At 41.2% G+C, this 18,954-nt stretch overlaps 1 protein-coding gene across 1 annotated transcript in view; it reads left to right on the top strand.

The window, feature by feature from the left end:
• Positions 1–12,094: 12,094 nt before the first annotated feature.
• The window catches only part of CNKSR3 (CNKSR family member 3), a 96,034-nt gene continuing 89,174 nt past the window's right edge, over positions 12,095–18,954 (top strand). The window contains exon 1 of the mRNA XM_043964259.1: positions 12,095–12,225. Coding sequence (XP_043820194.1) covers positions 12,174–12,225 — 52 coding nt within the window. The 5' untranslated portion in view covers positions 12,095–12,173. The remainder of the gene's footprint in view (positions 12,226–18,954) is intronic.

Below are 18,954 nucleotides of genomic sequence, written 5' to 3'. Positions count from 1 at the left end.
GTATACTTCTATTTCTGCCCAACTTTCCTCAGTTTAAATGATCCCTGTATTTACATATTTCCTTTTGTAGGTAGGGAAGGTTCAGGACTCTAATCCAGCCACAGGCCCACATACTTAGGTGCCCCCCAGCTTTGCATGAAAAAAATGTTTTTTCATGGGTAGATCTAGTTATGTTTTTGACTAGTTATGACTTACAGATTTAAATCTCTCTTAAGGTGTACAACTGCACTGACTAATTTTTCCCCCTTTGTCTTCATAGCTTCTGAAAATGATATCTGAATCATAGGATTATAGATTGAGAGTGTACAGAAAAATTTAGGTCATCTAGTTCAACTCTTCCATTGCAAAGAAGGAAAAGCTCAGAGAGGTTAGGTGACAATTTAGGTCACCACAGATAATAAATGGAAGAATAAAAATTTGAATTCGGATCCTTTGACTCTAAATCCAGGGTTTTTTTTTTGTTTGTTTGTTTTTTTTGCTGACTGTTATATACATCTAAGTACTATAGAATAAGATGTTGCATTTAGAATTTTCTCCATATTTTATCTGAAGTGACACACTGAACAAATGCTGATTACTCAGAATCACAATTTTGTTGTTGGTTTCTCCATCATGGCCAACTCTTCATGTCCAAGTTTGGGGTTTTCTTGGCAAAGATACTGGAGTGGTCTGCCATTTTTCCCCCCTCCAGCTCATTTTACAGATGAAGAACTGAGGCAAACTGAGTGAAGGGATGTGTCCAGGGTCACACAACTAGTCGTCTGAGGTCAAATTTGAACCCAGGTTTTCCTAACTGCAGGCCTGGTGCCCTATCTACTTTACCACATAGCTGACCTTGGATCAAAATAGATAAACCTAAAAGATTAACAGAAGTTCATTTTAATACTTACCTTTTAAAGTCTCAAATATTTAGATATGTTAAGAAAAATCCAATTTTTAATTTTGTTTATAATATTTTTTTCTCTTCAATTATGAGGTTTAATTCTCATTTTAAAAGTTCAGTTGGTCAAAGTAAACATGTGTGTGTGTGTGTGTGTGTGTGTGTGTGTGTGTGTGTCTCCAGAGGGACTTTCAGATAATGATGCCAAGGAGCTTTACATTTAGTAATTAAGTCATCCAGCAATGTAAGATGTGTGCCTGTTATTTATCAATTCAGAATTTCTGTTTGGAGCAAAAGGGGATGTTTTAGGAACTTGGAAATACATTTATGCGTCAAAAGAAGATATTCAACAAAGTTAAATTGAAACTGCAAAAACAACTGGCAAGAAATAGATCTGGTTCTGTTTGAACACTTAGGAACTTGATAGTAGGGAAGAGAACAACTAGCATAAATCAGAGGTGAAACCATGGCCCTCTTTGTCCATAGGAAGTCCTTTTATTAGCTGATTCAGCTGTTGAGGGCAAGGCTGTTCATGGTTTTGTTTTGTTTTTTTGTTGGCTTTTTCTTTTTTTTTGGTGGGTATTTCTTTGCATACTACCCTTTTAAAAATGCAACTTGAATTCCTTGGGAATAGGATTTAAAAGTGCGAATGTCTTTTAAAAAAATAGTAAGTCTTTTTAAATGGTTTGATTTGATTGACTTATCTCAGGAATAGTACAAGCAGGGGAGATATCCAGGTGCCCACCCAGTAGGACATAGCCTATGAGACCACAGACAAGACTCAGTTTGAAAGCAAGCTAGCTCTCAGCTTCCTCCAGTAGGGATGGATTCATTAACATACCTGCCTGCAGAGATCAAAAGAATATGAATTTGTTGGGCAGCACTTCTGTGATAGGAACCCCTTGAGACCTTGTTGCCCTGATAGGGAGCTAAGCCCTTTTTGTCTGCCAGATGGGGAAGGACTGACCCAAGGACTGGCACTTTTGCAGCCTGAGCTTTTTAGCTGAGCAATGTCTTTATAATGAAGTAGGTAATATGGTATGAAATAGGTAAATATGGTAGACCTAACTTCAAGGAAGTCTACACGGTAATAGGGACTCTTATGCTTTCACCAACAGGGAAAAGAACTGGACCTGGTATTTTATTCTAGCAGTCCAGTGCTTAGCACAGTGCCTGGCACATATTAGATGCTTAATAAAAGTTTATTGATTGATTTTAGGTACCTCCTGTTGTAGCCTCAGTACTTAGCACATAGAGCATACTTAATAAATGCTAGTTGATTGATGAGAAAACACCCCTTGTCACTGATTCAGTTAACAAGCATTTTTTTATTAAACACTTTCTATGTGCCAGGCACTGTGCTAAATCCTGGGGATGCTAAGAAAGGCAACCCCCCTCACTAAACAAACAACAGTAAACAAAAAACCCAAACAGTCCCTGCTCTCCAGGAGCTCGCAAGTCTAATGTGGGGTGAGGGGAACAAAGTGCAAATAACTATGTACAAACAAGATGTATAAAGGATCAATTTGGGGTAGACTCAGAGGGATGTCACTAAAACTGAAGAGGACTGGTGAAGGTTTCTTGTAGAAGTTAAGACTTTCTTGAGACTTGAAAGAAGCCAGGGAAACCAGGAGACAGTGATGAGGTGGGAGAGAGTTTCAGGAATGGGGACAGTTAGTGAAAATGTTGAGAGTTGGGCAATGAAGTGTCATAAAAAAAGATGTTATGAAGGGAGAGATTATATGACTTGCTAACCGATTGCATTATGGTGACTGAGAGAGAGGGGAAGTTGAGGGTGACACTTATGTTGAGAGTCTGGGTCATTGGGAGGATGATGGTACCTTCCATAGTGATAGGATCAGGGCAGCTAGGTGGCGCAGTAGATAAAGCACTGGCCCTGGATTCAGGAGGACCTGAGTTCAAATTCAGCCTCAGACACTTGATACTTACTAGCTGTGTAACCCTGGGCAAGTCACTTAACCCTCATTGCACCACAGAAAAAACAAACAAACATAGTGACAGGATCATTAGGAAGAGAAGAAGGTTTGGGGGAAAAGATGAGTTCAGTTTTGGACATGTTGTGTTTAATATATCTACATCAGAGCCCAGCCCAAGATATTTAGTAGGCAGTTGGAACTGTGAGATTGAAGGTCAAGAGAAAGGTTAGGGTTTGACAAGTAGATGATAGAATAATCTGCATAGAGATGATAATTGAAATGATGGGAAGTGATGGGATCACCAAGAGCTATAGAGTAGCTAAACTTTTTCCATTTACAATCCCTTTTCATCAAAGAAAATTTTATGTGACCCTGGGTATATACCTAACCTTTTACTGTTGCCAAATTTTTTGCTATCCCCACATTCAGTTACACAACACCATATAGGATTACCACCCACAGTTTAAGAAGTTTGGGTACAGAGGGAGAAGAGAATAGGGCTCAAGATGGAGCCTCGGAGGATTCCTTCAAAAATTAAGGGGCATGATGTGGATGAAGATCCAGCAAAGGAGACAGAAAAACAGTTAAACAGAAAAACCAGTGGAGAGCAGTGTTAGAAAAAGTTAGAGAGAAGAGGATATCAGAATAATCAAAGGGTATCAGAAAAGAGGTATAGCACCACCTTCTCTGCTACAAAGAGTAGTCTAGAGCACTGAGAATTTAATTGAATTGTCTCAGATAACAAAACTAGTATCTGTTTAAGGCAGAAATCTGAATGTCATCTTGGTTCCTAGCCTGGCTTTCCATCCACTTACTGCATCCTGCCTTTGATTGAAATAATCCAGTAAATAGAAATCATCTTCATTGAGCTGATCGAACTGTGAAGAAAACATGGACAACTTTGAATTCTTTTGTAAAGAGAATATTGAATAGTTATAATTCCAAATATTTCATAATGGAAGCAGATGAACCAAAAGAAGGATCTATAGATTAAATCAAATCATTAGCCTCTCATGGTCTCCTGTCCCCCCCAATTCTGAATAACATTGCTTCAAATTGGGGAAGAGGGAAGGAGTTTAAGTTGGCAGGGGGTCTTTGGTTTTGAGATAAAAAACAACTTTATTCAACAAGATCTTGGCCAAATTCAAGTATACATAATGAATTCAGTTTTGAAAACTGATTTTTTTTTAATAGAAAAGAAAGATCCTCCTTCCCTGCAACCTGCATCCCCCCCCCCAAAAAAAACACAACAGAATAAGCTGGGGGCAATCTCAGAAAGAAGGCACTAAGATTAAGGAGGACTGGGGGAAGGCTTCTTGTAGAAGTTAGATGGAAGCTAGGGAAATCAGGAGACAGAGATGAGGAGGGAGAAGTTCCAGGCATGGGGACAGTCACTGAAAATGTCCAGAGTAGGGAAATGAAGTGTCCTGTTCGAAGAACAGCAAGGAGGCCAGTGTCAATGGGTCATAGATTACATGGACAGGAGTAAGATTTAAGAAGATTAGAAAAGGTAGAGAGGGGCCAGATTATGAAGAACTTGTGCCCCGGCAAGACAATAGTAAGCCTAGTAAGCCTTGGGGGTGAGTGGATTGGTAGGGGCAGCTTCTGGAGCTCTTAGTCCACATACAGTAAGGAGGTTAAAAAAATGGTTAGAAAGAGATTACAGGGGACCCTATGGTGGCACAGGGTGAAGGACTCTGTTGCATTGCCCATGTGAGGTTCTGGGTTGTAGTCCCAGGGCAAGGAAAAACAGTAGTATACTAGAGTGTGTGGCCCCAGGGGAGCAGGGACCTTGGTCAAAGTTCCAGGGCAGAAAAGAGTGCTTATGGTCACTCACAGACCAGAACAGAGGCCAGGAGAGCAATGACCATTTAGGTCATACCACTTTGGAGGAACTGAAAATTTATAGACCCCCAGAACAAGCTCTAAAAATAGCAACATCAAAAACAGTGTCCTCTCTCCCCAAGGAGTAGAGCCCAAGGTTAGCATAAAGTTAAAAAATCAAGAAATAGGCTGGAACAATGAGCAAACAACAAGAACAAAAGAACCAGACTATAGAAAGTTACTATGGTGACAGGGAAGAGTAAAACACAAACTCATAAGAAAACAAAGCCAAAACAGCTATATGCAGAGCCTCAAAGAAAAATGTGAATTGGTCTTGGGCCCAAAAAAAGAATTTCTGGAAGGGCTCAAAAAAAGATTTTTAAAATCAAATAAGAGAGGTATAGAAAAATTGGGAAAAGAAATGAGTGATGCAAGAAAAACATGAAAAAAGAGTCATAAAAAAATAGTGAAGAAAAGAATACCATAAAAAACAGAATAAGCCAAATAGCAAATGAGGCACAAAAATTAACTGAAGAAAATAACTCCTCAAAGAGTAGAATTGGCCAAAGGAGGTACAAAAGCTCATTGAAGAAAATCATTCCCAAAAATTAGAATGGGGGAAGTGTAAGATAATGACTATAGACATCAAGAAACAATTAATCAAAATCAAAATAATGGAAAAATAGAAGAAAATGTGAAATATCTCATTGGGAAAACAACTGGCCTGGAAAATAAATCCAGGAGAGATACCTTATGAATTTTTGGCCTACCTGAAAGCCATGATTAAATAAAAAGAGCCTAAACATCTTATTTCAAGAAGCTATCAAGGAAAACTGCTCTGATATCCTAGGACCAGAGGGTAAAATAAAAATTGAAAGAATCCACACATCAATTCCTGAAAGAGGTGCTAAAATGAAAATTCCCAGGAATATTATAGCAAAATTCCAGTCCCCCCAGGTCAAGGAGAAAATGTTACAAGCAGCCAGAAAGAAACAATTCAAAGATCATGGAGTCACAGTCAGGATAACACAAGATTTAGTAGTTTCTACATTAAAGGATTGAAGAGCTGATTATATGATATTCCAGAGAATAAGGGAGCTAGGATTACAACCACAAATTACTTATCCAGCAAAACTGGGTATAATCCTTCAGGGAGAAAAATGGATATTTAGTGAAATAGAGGACTTTCAAGCAGTCTTGATGAAAAGACAAGAGTTGAATAGAAAATTTGACTTTCAAATACAAAACTCAAGAAAAGCACAAAAAGGCAAATAGGAGAGAGAAATCATAAGGGACTCAATAAGGTTAAACTGTTTATATTCCTAGATAGAAAGATGATACTTATAAGTATCCTAAGAACTTTCTCATTATTAGGGCAGTTGGAAGAAGTATACATAGACTGAGGGCATGGGTGTGAGTCAAATAAAATGAGATATTTAAAAAATTAAGGGGAGATAAAGAAGAATGCACTAGGACAAGGGAGAAGGGATAGGTTAGAATGTGGCAAATTATCTCATATAAAAGAGGCACAAAAAAGCTTATACAGTGGAGGGGAAGATTGGGGGGTAGGGTTGGCAGAAAAGGCTTGAAACTGTTTTCATTGGAATTGGATCAAATAAACACACACATTCAGTTAGGTATAGAAATTTATCTTACCCTATAGGAAAGTAGGAGGGGAAGGGGATAAGAGAGGGGGGAGGGAGGAACTGATAGAATGGAGGGAGGATTGGGGGAGGCAATGGTCAGAAGAAAAACACTTTTGAGGAGAAACAGGGTGAAAGAGGGGAGAGAGAGACAGAGATAGACAGGGAGAGACAGAGACAGAGAGAGAGACACACAGAGAGAGAGAAGATAATAAACGGGGGAAATAGGATGGAGGGAAATACACAGTAATAACCGTGAAAAAAAATATCACAAGTTTCTCTGATAAAAGGCATTATTTCTCAAATATACAGAGAACTGGGTCAAATTTATAAGAATACAAGTCATAGGGGGCAGCTAGATGGTGCAGTGGTAAAGCACTGGCCCTGGATTCAGGAGTACCTGAGTTCAAATCCGGCCTCAGACACTTGACACTTACTAGCTGTGTGACCCTGGCAAGTCACTTAACCCTCATTGGCCCTGTAAAAAAAAAAAAAAAAAAGAATACAAGTCATTGCCCAGTTGATAGGTGGTCAAAAGATATGATATGAACAGGCAGTTTTCAGACAAAGAAATCAAAGCTATCTATAGTCATATAAAAATGCTATAAATCACTATTGACTAGAGAAATACAAATGAAAACAACTGTGAGGTACTACCCTACATCTAACCGATTGGTTAATGTGACTGAAAAGGAAAATGACAAATGTTGGAGGGATGTGGGCACATTGGAACTCTAAAGCAGAGTTGGTGTAGTTGTGAGGTGATTTAACTATTCTGGGGAGCAATTTGGAACTATACCCAAAGTGCTATAAAATTGTGCATACCCTTTGACCCAGCAATACCACTCCTAGGGTCTGTATCCCAAAGAGATTTTTAAAAAAGGAAAAGAACCTATATGCACAAAACTATTTATATAGCAATTCTTTTTGTGATGGCAAGGAAACCAAGGGATGGCTGAACAAGTTGTTGTGTATGATTGAGATAGAATACTAATATGCGAAAAGAAATGATGAGTAGGATGTTTTCAGAAAAACCTGTAAAGACATAAATGAACCGATGCAAAGTGAAGTAAGCAGAACTAGGAGAACATTATACACAACAACAGCAATATTGTATGATTAAAAACAATGAAAGACTTAGCTGTTCTCAGCAATATGACCCAAGACAATTCTGAAGAACTTAATGATGAAAAATGCTATCCACCTCCAGAGAAGGAACTGATGGAATCTGAATGCATAATGAAGCATACTTTTGTTATTCCTTATTTTTCTTTTTGGTCTGTGTTTTTTTCACAACATGACTAAGATGAAAATATGTTTTGCATGACTGCATATACATAACCTATATCAAATCACTTGCCTTCTCAATGAGGGGGAAGGGGACAAAAAGGATTTGGGGTATTTTGGGGCAACAAACAAAGATATGCTGACTGTAGGGCAGTTTGATTGTGTCTATGTTGCATACCCAGAGGAGCCAAAAGATAAAACTGTGGAACTATAGCCCCGGAAGACTGCCAGAAGACTGCTGGAAGAGTGAGAACTGGATGGCTGAGCATTCAAGGTCTTTGCTTGTATTCACTATGCTGGGGGTTGGGGGAATACTGATTCAGTACCTTTGGGTTTGGAGATTAAAGTAGGGAAGATAAGATTCTATTCACAAATAATAATAATGCAAAGTAGAATGTGAAAGTACACACACACAAAAAGGTGCTAACAAAGTGTTAAAAAGCTTAAGGAGGAGTGGAGAGATTTTTTTTTTCCATGGCTAAAGAGGCAACCCAGACTAGTGTCCTAGGAAAAGAGAATTAGCAAATTCATGAAGTATCCTTTTGTTTATACTTCAATTAAAAACAAAACAAAACATAACAAAAACCTGTTTACCTAAGAGGTTCTGGTTTGATGACAAGCTATTAGTATCCATTAAGAAATGAAATTGTGTTTGGATTTCACAAAGTCTGCATTTTCCATAAGGAAGTCAGGTTTAGATATCATTTCTACCAATAAACACCTACTATTCAAGGCAGACAGGCTTATATTTAAATAACAATTAGCTTTCTGGGCAGGAAGTATAAACAGAAAAATAATTCATTAATTGTCTAATTATTCTGAGCTGTTCCAGACAATAACTTGACTTTTATAGTGATAACTGACGTTAATGTAGCCTTTAAAGTTTGTAAAGAACTTTACATTCATTATCTCATTTGAACCTCATAACCACTCTGTGAGCTAAGTACTACAAGTATTTTTACACAAATAAGACAGATGAGGAAACAAACTCAGAGAGGTTGTGACTTGCCCCAGGTCTCATATAAAGTGCCTGAGGCTGGATTTGAACCCAAGTCTTTTTGACTCTAGGTCTAGTACTTTACCACTAGCCCTGCTTTCCTCTTTTTTTTTTCTAATTTAAATTTTCAGGCAAGACAAAATTGTAGGTTGGCATAGGATGCATATAATATTAATGATAGCTAGCATTCATACAGAGATGAAAGGCTTGCAAAGTCCTTTACATATATTACCTCATTTAACCCTGTGAAGTTTTTATTACTATTAATCCCATTTTACAGATGAGAAAAATGAGGCTGAGAAGTTAAGTGACTTGGTCAGGGTAACAGTTCAAAGTCTGGATTTGAGCCTTAGCTAAAAATTAAATAAAATTTCCAAGAAAATGAATTGTTTTGTTGTTGTTTTCATTTTGGAAAAGGATTATGCATTGCCAGGCCATATATACATATAGTCTGACTGGGGACTACAAACACATGACCAGCAGCCTTTATCAAGGCTTGTATATGCTGGAAATTTTGCAACAGAAAGATAAATTTCAATTTGTTACTAAATCCCATCGTTTACTCAGCATTTTTAGCTTTAAAATCTCCATCTGATTCCTCCAAATCGTTCTATCTTATTCTTTCATAGGAGGCATATTACCAGAGCTACAGTACATTTATGTCTAAATTGTATTTTAGATTGTCTTTAAGGTGCTCTCTTAAATAACCATTCTACACATCATCACCTCAACCTACAGCAAATACTTTGGTGTCTGTCCCTGCCTTATGCCCAGTTGAACAGAGGTGTCTAACTGCCTTCATACAGGTTTGTTTGAATTTTGAAATTTCCACTTAGGACTGTATATTCTTAAGCACCGGGAAGAATGGTTGATTTCTCCATATCAAGTAGCTTCAGGGCTCAAGGAATTAAGAGTCCTTAATGATTCCATGTGAACAATAGCCTGTTTTTGTTGGTCAGTCAAGTCTGACTCTTCCTGACTTCTTAGCAAAGATACTGGAGAGGTTTGCCATTTCCTTCTCCAGCTCATTTTACAGATGAGGAGACTGAGACAAACAGGATTAAGTGACTTGCCCAGGGTCACACATCTGGTAGGTATCTGAGGCCAGATTTGAACTCAGGAGGATGAGTCTTCCTGACTCCAGGCTCAGCACTCTATCCACTGTGCCACTTAGCTGCCCTAACAATGGCCTAAACCTTTGCAAATCTTGTTTGGTGAATTTAGATTTTTCAGCTCCTTATATTACTTACCAAACCAACAGGGAAGGGGAGACTTTACAGAGAACTTCTACTTAGGATGACAGCTCCAGGGCCAGAAGGGACCTCAGAGGCCATCTAGTCTAACTTCCATATTTTACAGATCAGGCATTGAGGCCCAGGGAGGTTGTCCCTGGCTCAAGGACTTTCAGGCCACATGCATCAGAAAATTCAAATTGAGTGAATTCAGGCTCTTTGCAGATTCCTCTTTTCACTGATTTAGGATTGGTGAATGGTGTGCAGAGGCGATTGCCTTCACAAAGTTTCTAATCTAGTGGTTCTGTAAAACTCTTTGCTAATTTAAATATTAAGATAAGACTGTTTGGCTTGGGGTCCCAGAGGGTCTCTGTTGCTGGTCGCTCAAGGGTCAGTGGAGAGGTGCAGGGGTGGGAGTAGTTGGATGCAGCATATTACCAATTGTGCAAGTAAGATAGCTGAAAATAGGGGGAACTGCTTCTAGGAAGTGCTAGGGATAGCCTGTGTAACAGTCCCCTGCTCTATCCAAGTTTACAATTAGTGTGGGTCTAGAATGCAGAAATAACTATGGCCTAAGATAGCAATACCTCATTCTGTTGTTTGTTCGGGCTTGTATTTACATCCTCTGCGCTTGGAACAGGGCCTGGCATATAGTAGGTGTTCAATAAATGCTCTGGCTCAACAGTTTTAGAGCCATGATTAGACCCCTTGGTCGCCAGACTATTCAATACTTTTTCTGATAACTTCACCTTACCTATCCATGAGAAGTACAAAATGAGACACCCACTCAGAGAGAGAGAGAGAGAGAGAGAGAGAGAGAGAGAGACAGAGACAGAGACAGAGACAGAGACAGAGAGAGACAGAGACAGACACACAGAGAGACACAGAGAGACAGACACACAGAGAGACAGAGACAGAGAGAAAGAGGAGACAGAGACAGAAACAGAGACAGAAAGAGACAGACAGAGAGAAACAGACCGAGACAGATCCTGGTTAAGGCATTTAAGTAAGCCTTCGTGGAAGAGGTGACGTTTGACCTCAGTGTTGAAAGGCTAAAATTTCAGACAAGAAAGATGAGGTTAAGGAATAAGAAACACAGGGAGCACGTGAGCCAAGGTATGGGGCAGAAAAGCTTCCCTGGAACAGGCTGAAAACCGAGAAGTCCATTTTGGCTGGAACTAGAAATTTTAAACGAAGAAAACATCCATCACAATGCAAGAGTTTCTAAAAGTATTTCAAGTGACCAGACAGAAACGCAGCGTGTGTGTATACGTGTATGTTGTTTGTCGCTCAAACCCTGGTAGCGCTGCCCTGCTTTCCCAAGGCCATTAAAACAAGGACACACGGCCCTTGTACAACCGAGCTTGCTGTCCTGGATGTATGCACATTGTACAATAAGCCAGCCCGGGATGGGGGCTGGTTTTTTATTTTTATTTTTTTTTTAAATATGGAAGTAAAGGGGCGGCCACTTGGGGTGTGAGTGAGAAAGACTGAAAAGAGGGAAAGTAACTAGAGAGCGGGGTGGCTTGGGACCCGCCTCCAGCGCCTCTCACGGGTTTCACTCAAACCGCCCCCGCCCCCGCTCTCGCTCCCTTATCCTGTTGGCAACCGAAAGAGCAGAAACTATGTAACCCGAGAACTGGCGCTCTCCCCTCCTCCTGTTTTCCATGTGCGCACCCGGGAGATTAAGGAGTTGGAACCTGCGGGCGGGAAGGCTACGGAGGGGAGCTCCTCCGCTCACTGGGGCGCAGGGGGAGCAGGAATAAGTCTCTTACACATACACGCACACGAGAGCGCAGTGGGAGCAGGAATAAGCTTCCTCGGTATAAAGAGGAGGCGCTGGAGTCGGAGGGGAGGGGGTGTCGTGACAACTTCGGAAGCAAGCGGTGCTGGACAGTGGGGCTCGGGAGCGGAAAGGAGCTTCAGGGGCAGCCGATGGAGTGGTGAGAGGGCTCAGCGGACTAAGAGCGGGCCAGCTGTGACCGGAGCTGTAGCAGCGGATCGGATCGGGCACCCAGGGAGCAGGAGCAGGAGGAGGAGGAGGAGGAGGAGAAGGAGGAGGAGGAGGAGTTGCCGCAGCTGGCGTGTTGGCAGCTGGAGGAGGAGCTCCACAGCTGTGTCTGTGTGTGTTGGGGAAGAGGCCGGGCTTGCCTGTCCTGCGAGTCCGAGGGAGGTTGCTAAGAGGGTGGTTGTGCGGTACAGGACGGTACCTGCTGATACTTACTCTTCTAGCAACTGCGATGGACGGTCGGGAGCGACGTCTTTAGTCCCTCAAAAAGAGGGTCAGAGGGTTCAGCCCTGCCTGAAGGAGGGAGGTGTTAGTGGGACCGAGAGGACCTTTTAGTTAGCCGGGGACAGAGTGGCCGGCTCACCATGGAACCCGTGACCAAGTGGAGCCCCAAGCAAGTGGTGGATTGGACTAAAGGTGAGAACAACTTTGCGGGGTGCCTGTGTGGTGTCTGAACGGATTTGGGTGGGGAGGAAATGGAGTGCAATGCTTGATGAGGAGGGGGCTCCTCTTTCTGGGGGCTGGATCCAACCTTAACCTGAGGGGCAGAAGGGACGCAGCTTCCCAGAGAACTGAGAAGCAAAAGTTGGCTTTAGGCTGCCTTGTTCGCCAGACGTCTCCCAAGTCCCTTCCCCCTCTTCCTAGCTGTTTTTTTTTTGGGGGGGGGCGGGGGGAGGTGGTGGTGGTGGGGTGTGCAGAAGAAGTGGCAAGGCTTTAGCACCCGAACGTTTGCCGAGTGCTTGGGAACCCTTGCTTTGCGATTTGGGGGACGCCGGGTGGTAGAACGCGCGCCCAGATCCGCAGTTTGGCAAAACTTTTCTTTTTCTTTTTCGCCTGTGCCGGCCTTCACCCCGCCACCGCTCGGGCTGGCTTCTCTCGGACTCCGCAGCTCTCCGCTGAGCAACCCCTGATGGTTTAGCTCTGGCCTTTAGAGTCACAACACACCTTTTGTGTAGGAGGCTCGGGTCCCTCCTCGTAAATGCACCGCTGTCCAGAACAACCTTGAGGAACGAAAAGGCTGTGCTTAGCCAGGTAAAGATCCTGGCTGGCCGCTTGATTCACTTTTCTTGGGGAAAATTTGCGAGCTACGCTCGAGTTCACTTGGTAACATTTGGCCTCGCTAGTAACCCTGGCCCCAGGAATTCGGAGCATTAGCTGTCTTTTGTCTTTTGCTCTGGGAGACTGGAGTTGCCGGGGGAAAGTTGCATTCCTAGGCTGTGGTTGGGGAATGAAAATGAAGAGAGAAAACTTTCCGTCTCTTTTAAGACCTGGGGAAAACCTATTTGTCGTCTCTTGAAACTGCCTTAGAGGGTAGGAGTGTGTCTGTTTGGTTAGGACTTCGGCTGATCGTCTGGAGCCAGTGTTAGTCACTTTCACTCTGGGTTGACCTGCCTCCTATGTGGCATCTTCCTTAGGGCTCCTAGGGAGACGAAGATGAAGGCTACTTAAGCCTCTTTTGTAGAGTGGGCGGGCTTTATCCAAAAGAACAGGGCTGCTCATTTTACCCCAAGGATGCTTTGCTCTACTCTCCTGGGTGTCCTTTCTCATGACAGGATCAAACTTTGGATAAGCTTTTAAGACTCCGTCTCTCCCGTGGGTGTGACCGCAATTAAAACTATTAACCTCTTCTAGTAATTGCCTGTGTTTCATGCATCCAATGGTATACCTAAGTAAGGATTGGAAGCATAGATTATTAGAGCTGGGACTTGTAATCTCTCCCTCTCATTTTATAGATGAAGAATCTTTCCTGATTTTTCTTAGTTCACGTGGCCTTGTGTTTGTGTTTCCATAGAATTCAGTAAGCTCTGAGAGGACAGTTTCTAGTTTTTGTTTGTTTGTTTTTTACTTTGGGGGAGGCAACCCAGAGCAGTGGAATGAGTGTGTTGGATTTCTAATCTAAGGGCCCTTGTTCAAATCCCATAGCTCACACACTGGACTTGGAGTCAGCAAGACTTTGGTTCAAATCTCACTTCACATATTTACTAGCTTTGTAACCCTGGGTATGTCCCTTAGCCTTACTCAATTTGCAAAATGGGAGTGAGAATAGCACTTACTTAAGAGTGGTTGGGATGGTCAAATGCGATAATATATGTAGAGTGCAGTACAAATCTTAAAACCTTTATAATGGTTAGCTATTAGGATTGACTCATTTGTAAAAGGAGGTGCTTGGATTAGCTCCAAATCTGTAATGCTCTGACTGTATCCACAGTAGCTCCTTAATAAATAAATGACTATTATTAACATACATAGTGTAGGATTGATTTTAGTGTTGAGACTTGGATTTGGGTCCTAAATGTGACTCATACTAGCTCTTAGTGACTGTAGTCAACTTCCCAAGACTGAGTTAACAGGTCTGTATTAGTGGAGGAAGCTTCCACCTCCGGGAGTTCCCTACAGAGATGAAATCAGAGATCTAGGGAAAAAATGTACAAGGTGATAGGGGTAAAAAGGCAATGCCTGCCCTCAAGAAGCTTACATTCTACTGGGGAGGAGGGGTGTCTTCACAACTCTAATTGAAACGCTACCTGTTTTTGGTGGGGAGGGGGCAGCCTCAGAAGCTGTCTTGCTATAGATAGTTTGTATAGTTCTTGGATTTGTACTTATTACTAACATTCTGTTCACCTAGTAGTAAATTGCATTGTATAAATGTCAGTTAGGAGGTGAAATAAATAGAGCACTGGACTCTGGAGTCAGGACTACCTGAGTTCAGATCTGGCCTCAGACACTTACTAGCTATATAACCCTGGGCAGGTCCCTTTACCAGTTTGTCTCAATTTCCTTATTTGTAAAATGAGCTGGAGAAGGAAATGGCAAACCACTCCATTATCCTTGCAAAGAAAACCCCCGATGGGGTCATGAAGAGTTGGACGTGATGGAACAAGTTAAAGGATTAACTCTCATTGAGCAGCTACTGACTTAATTCCTTTTAATAGTTGTATGACCATTACCACGTAACAGGCGTGTAGTGAGATAATACTCTATTGCATGCATGTACCTCAATTTGTTTAGTCATTCTCCAGTTGATGGGCATCTACTTTGTTTCTAGCTCTTTGCTAAAACAAAAAGTGCTGTTTTGGAGTATATGGAGTCTTTCTTTTGGTCAGTGACCTCCTTGGGGTATACTCTAGCAGTGGAATCCCTAGGTCAAAGGGGATAGACATTTTACCCACTTTGTTTGCATAATTCTAAATTGCTTTCCAGGCTGCTTGTACTGTTTCACAGCCCAACCTACAACATGCTCATGTCCTTATCTTTCCCATAATCCCCTCCAACATTAACCATTCCCATTTTTTCTAACCTTTGATCTTAACTAACTGCAAAAATTTATCACATCGTGTAGGATGTGTGTATGTGTATGTTTGTTTTCCCCTTGGGACTGGGGTGGTGTTGGTAGGTGTGGTGAAATGGGGGTGCAAATTTGCATCCTGTTATGTTTGTGATCAATTGAAAAGGAAGAGCAGATTAAAATATTCTTGGCATCAGGTTGTCTTGACATTATGACAAACTAAGATCTTTCTCTTTGAAGAAAGTTCCCTGCCGATCTGAAAGAACATTTATCTGTAGCACAATTCTTCTGTGTCCTAAGGCCTGAGCGCTGATTAGGTTGCATACCTGTGGTCAGCACTTGGCAACTTTTCTAAATAATACTGCCTCTTTTGACTACAAGTACAGTGACACAGAGTGACCTGGATTATTTCAGTGTTTAAGCCTAGAAGGCCAAAGAAGGAAGGGTCAAAGTGTAGCAAGCTCATGTATTAAAAAGTTCCATTTCCCTGGATTGTAAATGACTCCCCTCTTTTTCCCCCCCAGAAACCCTATTTAAAAATTTTTGAATTTCTTTTTTTTTTTTTTTTAGTGAGGCAATTGGGGTTAAGTGACTTGCCCAGGGTCACACAGCTAGTAAGTATCAAGGGTCTGAGGTCATATTTGAACTCAGGTCCTCCTGACTCCAGGGCCGGTGCATCCTACCACCTAGCTGCCCCAATTTTTGAATTTCTAACAATATTGTTAGAAAACATTGATTTGTGTGGACTTGTTTAATGCTGACTTTTTAATCTATCTTTTGTATTACTTCCCCATTCCCCTTTTATAGTATGACACATTTCCCCCCGAGAGCAAGTTACATGAAGATTTTTGGGGTGCAGTAAAATGCGTGGACTCTCAATCCTTGGGATTATGAACTTCACAGAAATCCCTAGATTAAAAAAACAAACAGACCAGGAAAGCATTGATTGAAGTGAGCCTGGACACAAACCACAATTTAAGCTTCTGTGGATAATATTAGACTTGTGGTTGAAAAGACAGGGCCAATATCAATGAGAATTTGTTCATGTAGCTTCTGTTAAAGGTGTTAAAGGGTATCCCCATTAGTAGATCTTTGAATCACCTCCTTAGGCCTCAGTTTTCTCATCTGTAAAATAAACTAGATGGAACCTGAGGGCCTCATCCAACTCTTGACTATGATTGTGTGGCGACACCTCTGTTCTGTTCTCAATTGGCTTTTCCCTTTGCCTGGATTGCACTCCTTCCTCATCTCCATCTTTAAGAACCTCTTGTTTCCTTTCAAAAATCAGCTCAGGCTTCTCAACAAAACCAATCAATAAATTTAAAAAATACTGCATTTATGTACCACAATTTGTTTAGTCATTCTCCGATTGATGGGCATCTGCTTTGTTTCCAGTTCTTGGCTAAAACAAAAAGTGCTATTCTGGGATATGTGGAGCCTTTCTTTTTGTCAGCCACCCTCTTGGGATATTTGTCTAGCAGTGGAGTCCCTAGGTCAGAGGGGATAGACATTTTAGCCACTTTGTTTGCATAATTCCAAATTGCTTTCCAGGCTGCTTGTACCCCCACCAATGTGTCCCTTTTTTTTTTTTTTTACCCCATAACCTTCCAACATTGATTGATTCTATCTCTTCTGACCTTTGGTCTTTTCTGCAACTGGAAAAATATCTTTAAAACTCTAAATAATAGTAGCACAATTAAAATTCACTGAAGCTGGTATTGCTTCTAGTGGCTAATCTGTTAGATTTTGATGTGGATTTCTTTTTTTATATATAATAAACTTTTTTATTTATAGTTTTGGGTTCCAATTTTTATCCCCCTTTCCCCTCCCTCCCCTACCCCCTCCCTGAGGCGGCAGACAATCAATTATGTGTTTCGATGTGGATTTCTAATGGCTGCAGTTTGTGAACTCTAAAGATTAACTTTTTGGGCTTGATAACGACACCTGAGAATAAAAATGAACCTTAAGGTATTTGCTAATATGTATAAGCACCACCTAGAAACAGTGGGAGGTGATTCTTCGAAAAGCCAAACAAACATTTTTTTTTTCCCCCAGAAAGTTTGCTGAAGTTGGCTTCAGGACCTGGGTTCTCTCTCTGTCTTCTTTTTTTTTTTTTGCAGGGCAATGGGGGTTAAGTGACTTGCCCAGGGTCACACAGCTAGTAAGTGTCAAGTGTCTGAGGCTGGATTTGAACTCAGGTACTCCTGAATCCAGGGCTGGTGCTTCATCCACTGTGCCACCTAGCTGCCCCCCCAGGACCTGGGTTCTCTTGACAGGCAGATGGTTCTAAGGAAAAAAAATAGTAGTAAGTGGGGAAGGAGGAGTCTTTGGATTTTGGGTTACTGCTTTTGGATGCTCTGAAGGACTGGGTACCAGTCCTTTGAGACTAGCTTCCACAGTCTTCAGCAGACAGCTGCATTCCTGACCTTCTGAGATGGCTACCTCCTTCTGCCATGGAGTAACCTCAAAGAAGAATAGCAGGTGAAATCCTCGGAAACTCCAGGAAACAAAATACGAGAGTCATTCGTCAAATCTATGGTCTCAAATATCCACACACAAACGCCCAAAGTTTAGGCAACAAAGAAGAACTGGTAGCCCTAACCCAAAGGGCACCAAACTTGATGTCACATTAGGTATCACTGAGACTTGGTGAAGGGATATCCATGACTGGACTATGCCTCTGAATGGGCATGCCTCATTCAAATGAATCAGGATAAGTAAAAGGGCAAGGGAGGATAGCGTTGAATAGCATGATATATAAAGATTGGTAATTCAGGAACCAAAGGGGGTAGGGGTCAAAGGAGGGAGAAACTGAAATGATTTTGTCATTGGAGTATACCACTATCTCTCTGGACAGAAAAGAGATAGATGAGGAGTTTGGAAACAGGTCACAAGCCTGGTATAAGGACATGATACATAATAGTGAGGGAGGAGTTCAGTTATCCAGATACCTATTGGCTTGTCCCCCCCCCTCCCCATTTGCAAATGCTTTTGAGGTTGAGTTTATGAAACCAAGTGTAAGACTTTAGTTCTACTAAATTTAGTCTTATTAGATCTACCCATAAATTCTAGACTGTCAGGTTTTTTTGTATTCTGACCCTGTCATCTTGTTACCAATTTTTCTCAGGTTAGTGTCATCTTTGTCTTTGATAAGCATAACACCTAATAATTACTAATTGGGTAATTAAGGATAATAGATTAATAAAAATATAAAAACAACATAGGGCCAGGCACAGATCCCAGTGGTACTCCCTTAGAGACCCCCTTCCAAGTTGCCATCAAAACATTAATGACCCACTCTTTGAAACTGACCATCCAACCAGTTCTGAAACCTTCTAACTACTATTAAGCTACTTCCTTCAATCTTTTCGCCATGAATGATATGAGATTGTCAGATAATATGCTGAATGCAAATATACTATATCTATAGTAGTTCCCTAATCTACCATTCTAACTAATAGCCCTGCCAAAGAAGGAAATGTTAGTCAGGCTTTTTTTTTTTTTTTTTGGTTCTTAATGAAGTTAGGCTGGCTCTTTGTGAATATTTCTTCCTTTTTTTGATATTCAGTAATCATTCCTTTATTAATAATATTCTTAAACTTTGACAGTAATAAATCAAATTCATTGTCCTATGATTTTGAAGACTGGTTCCTCTTTCCTTTTTTTTCCCCCTTAAGAACTTGGAGATTTGTCCTTCTCCAATCCTGTGATATCTTTCCTATTTTACATAAGCTTTCAAAGATCAACAGTGTTTGTGTTACATCATTCATTTTTTTCAGCACCTTAGGTTGCAGAGTGTCTTGAATTCATCAAGGGCAGCCAGGTAGGTGCTTATTTTTCTCCTGACTAATATTTTGTTT

Source organism: Dromiciops gliroides, chromosome 4 (assembly GCF_019393635.1).
Source record: "Dromiciops gliroides isolate mDroGli1 chromosome 4, mDroGli1.pri, whole genome shotgun sequence".
NCBI classification, from domain to species: Eukaryota; Metazoa; Chordata; class Mammalia; order Microbiotheria; family Microbiotheriidae; genus Dromiciops; species Dromiciops gliroides.
This window is presented reverse-complemented; position numbering and strand designations above follow the sequence as displayed.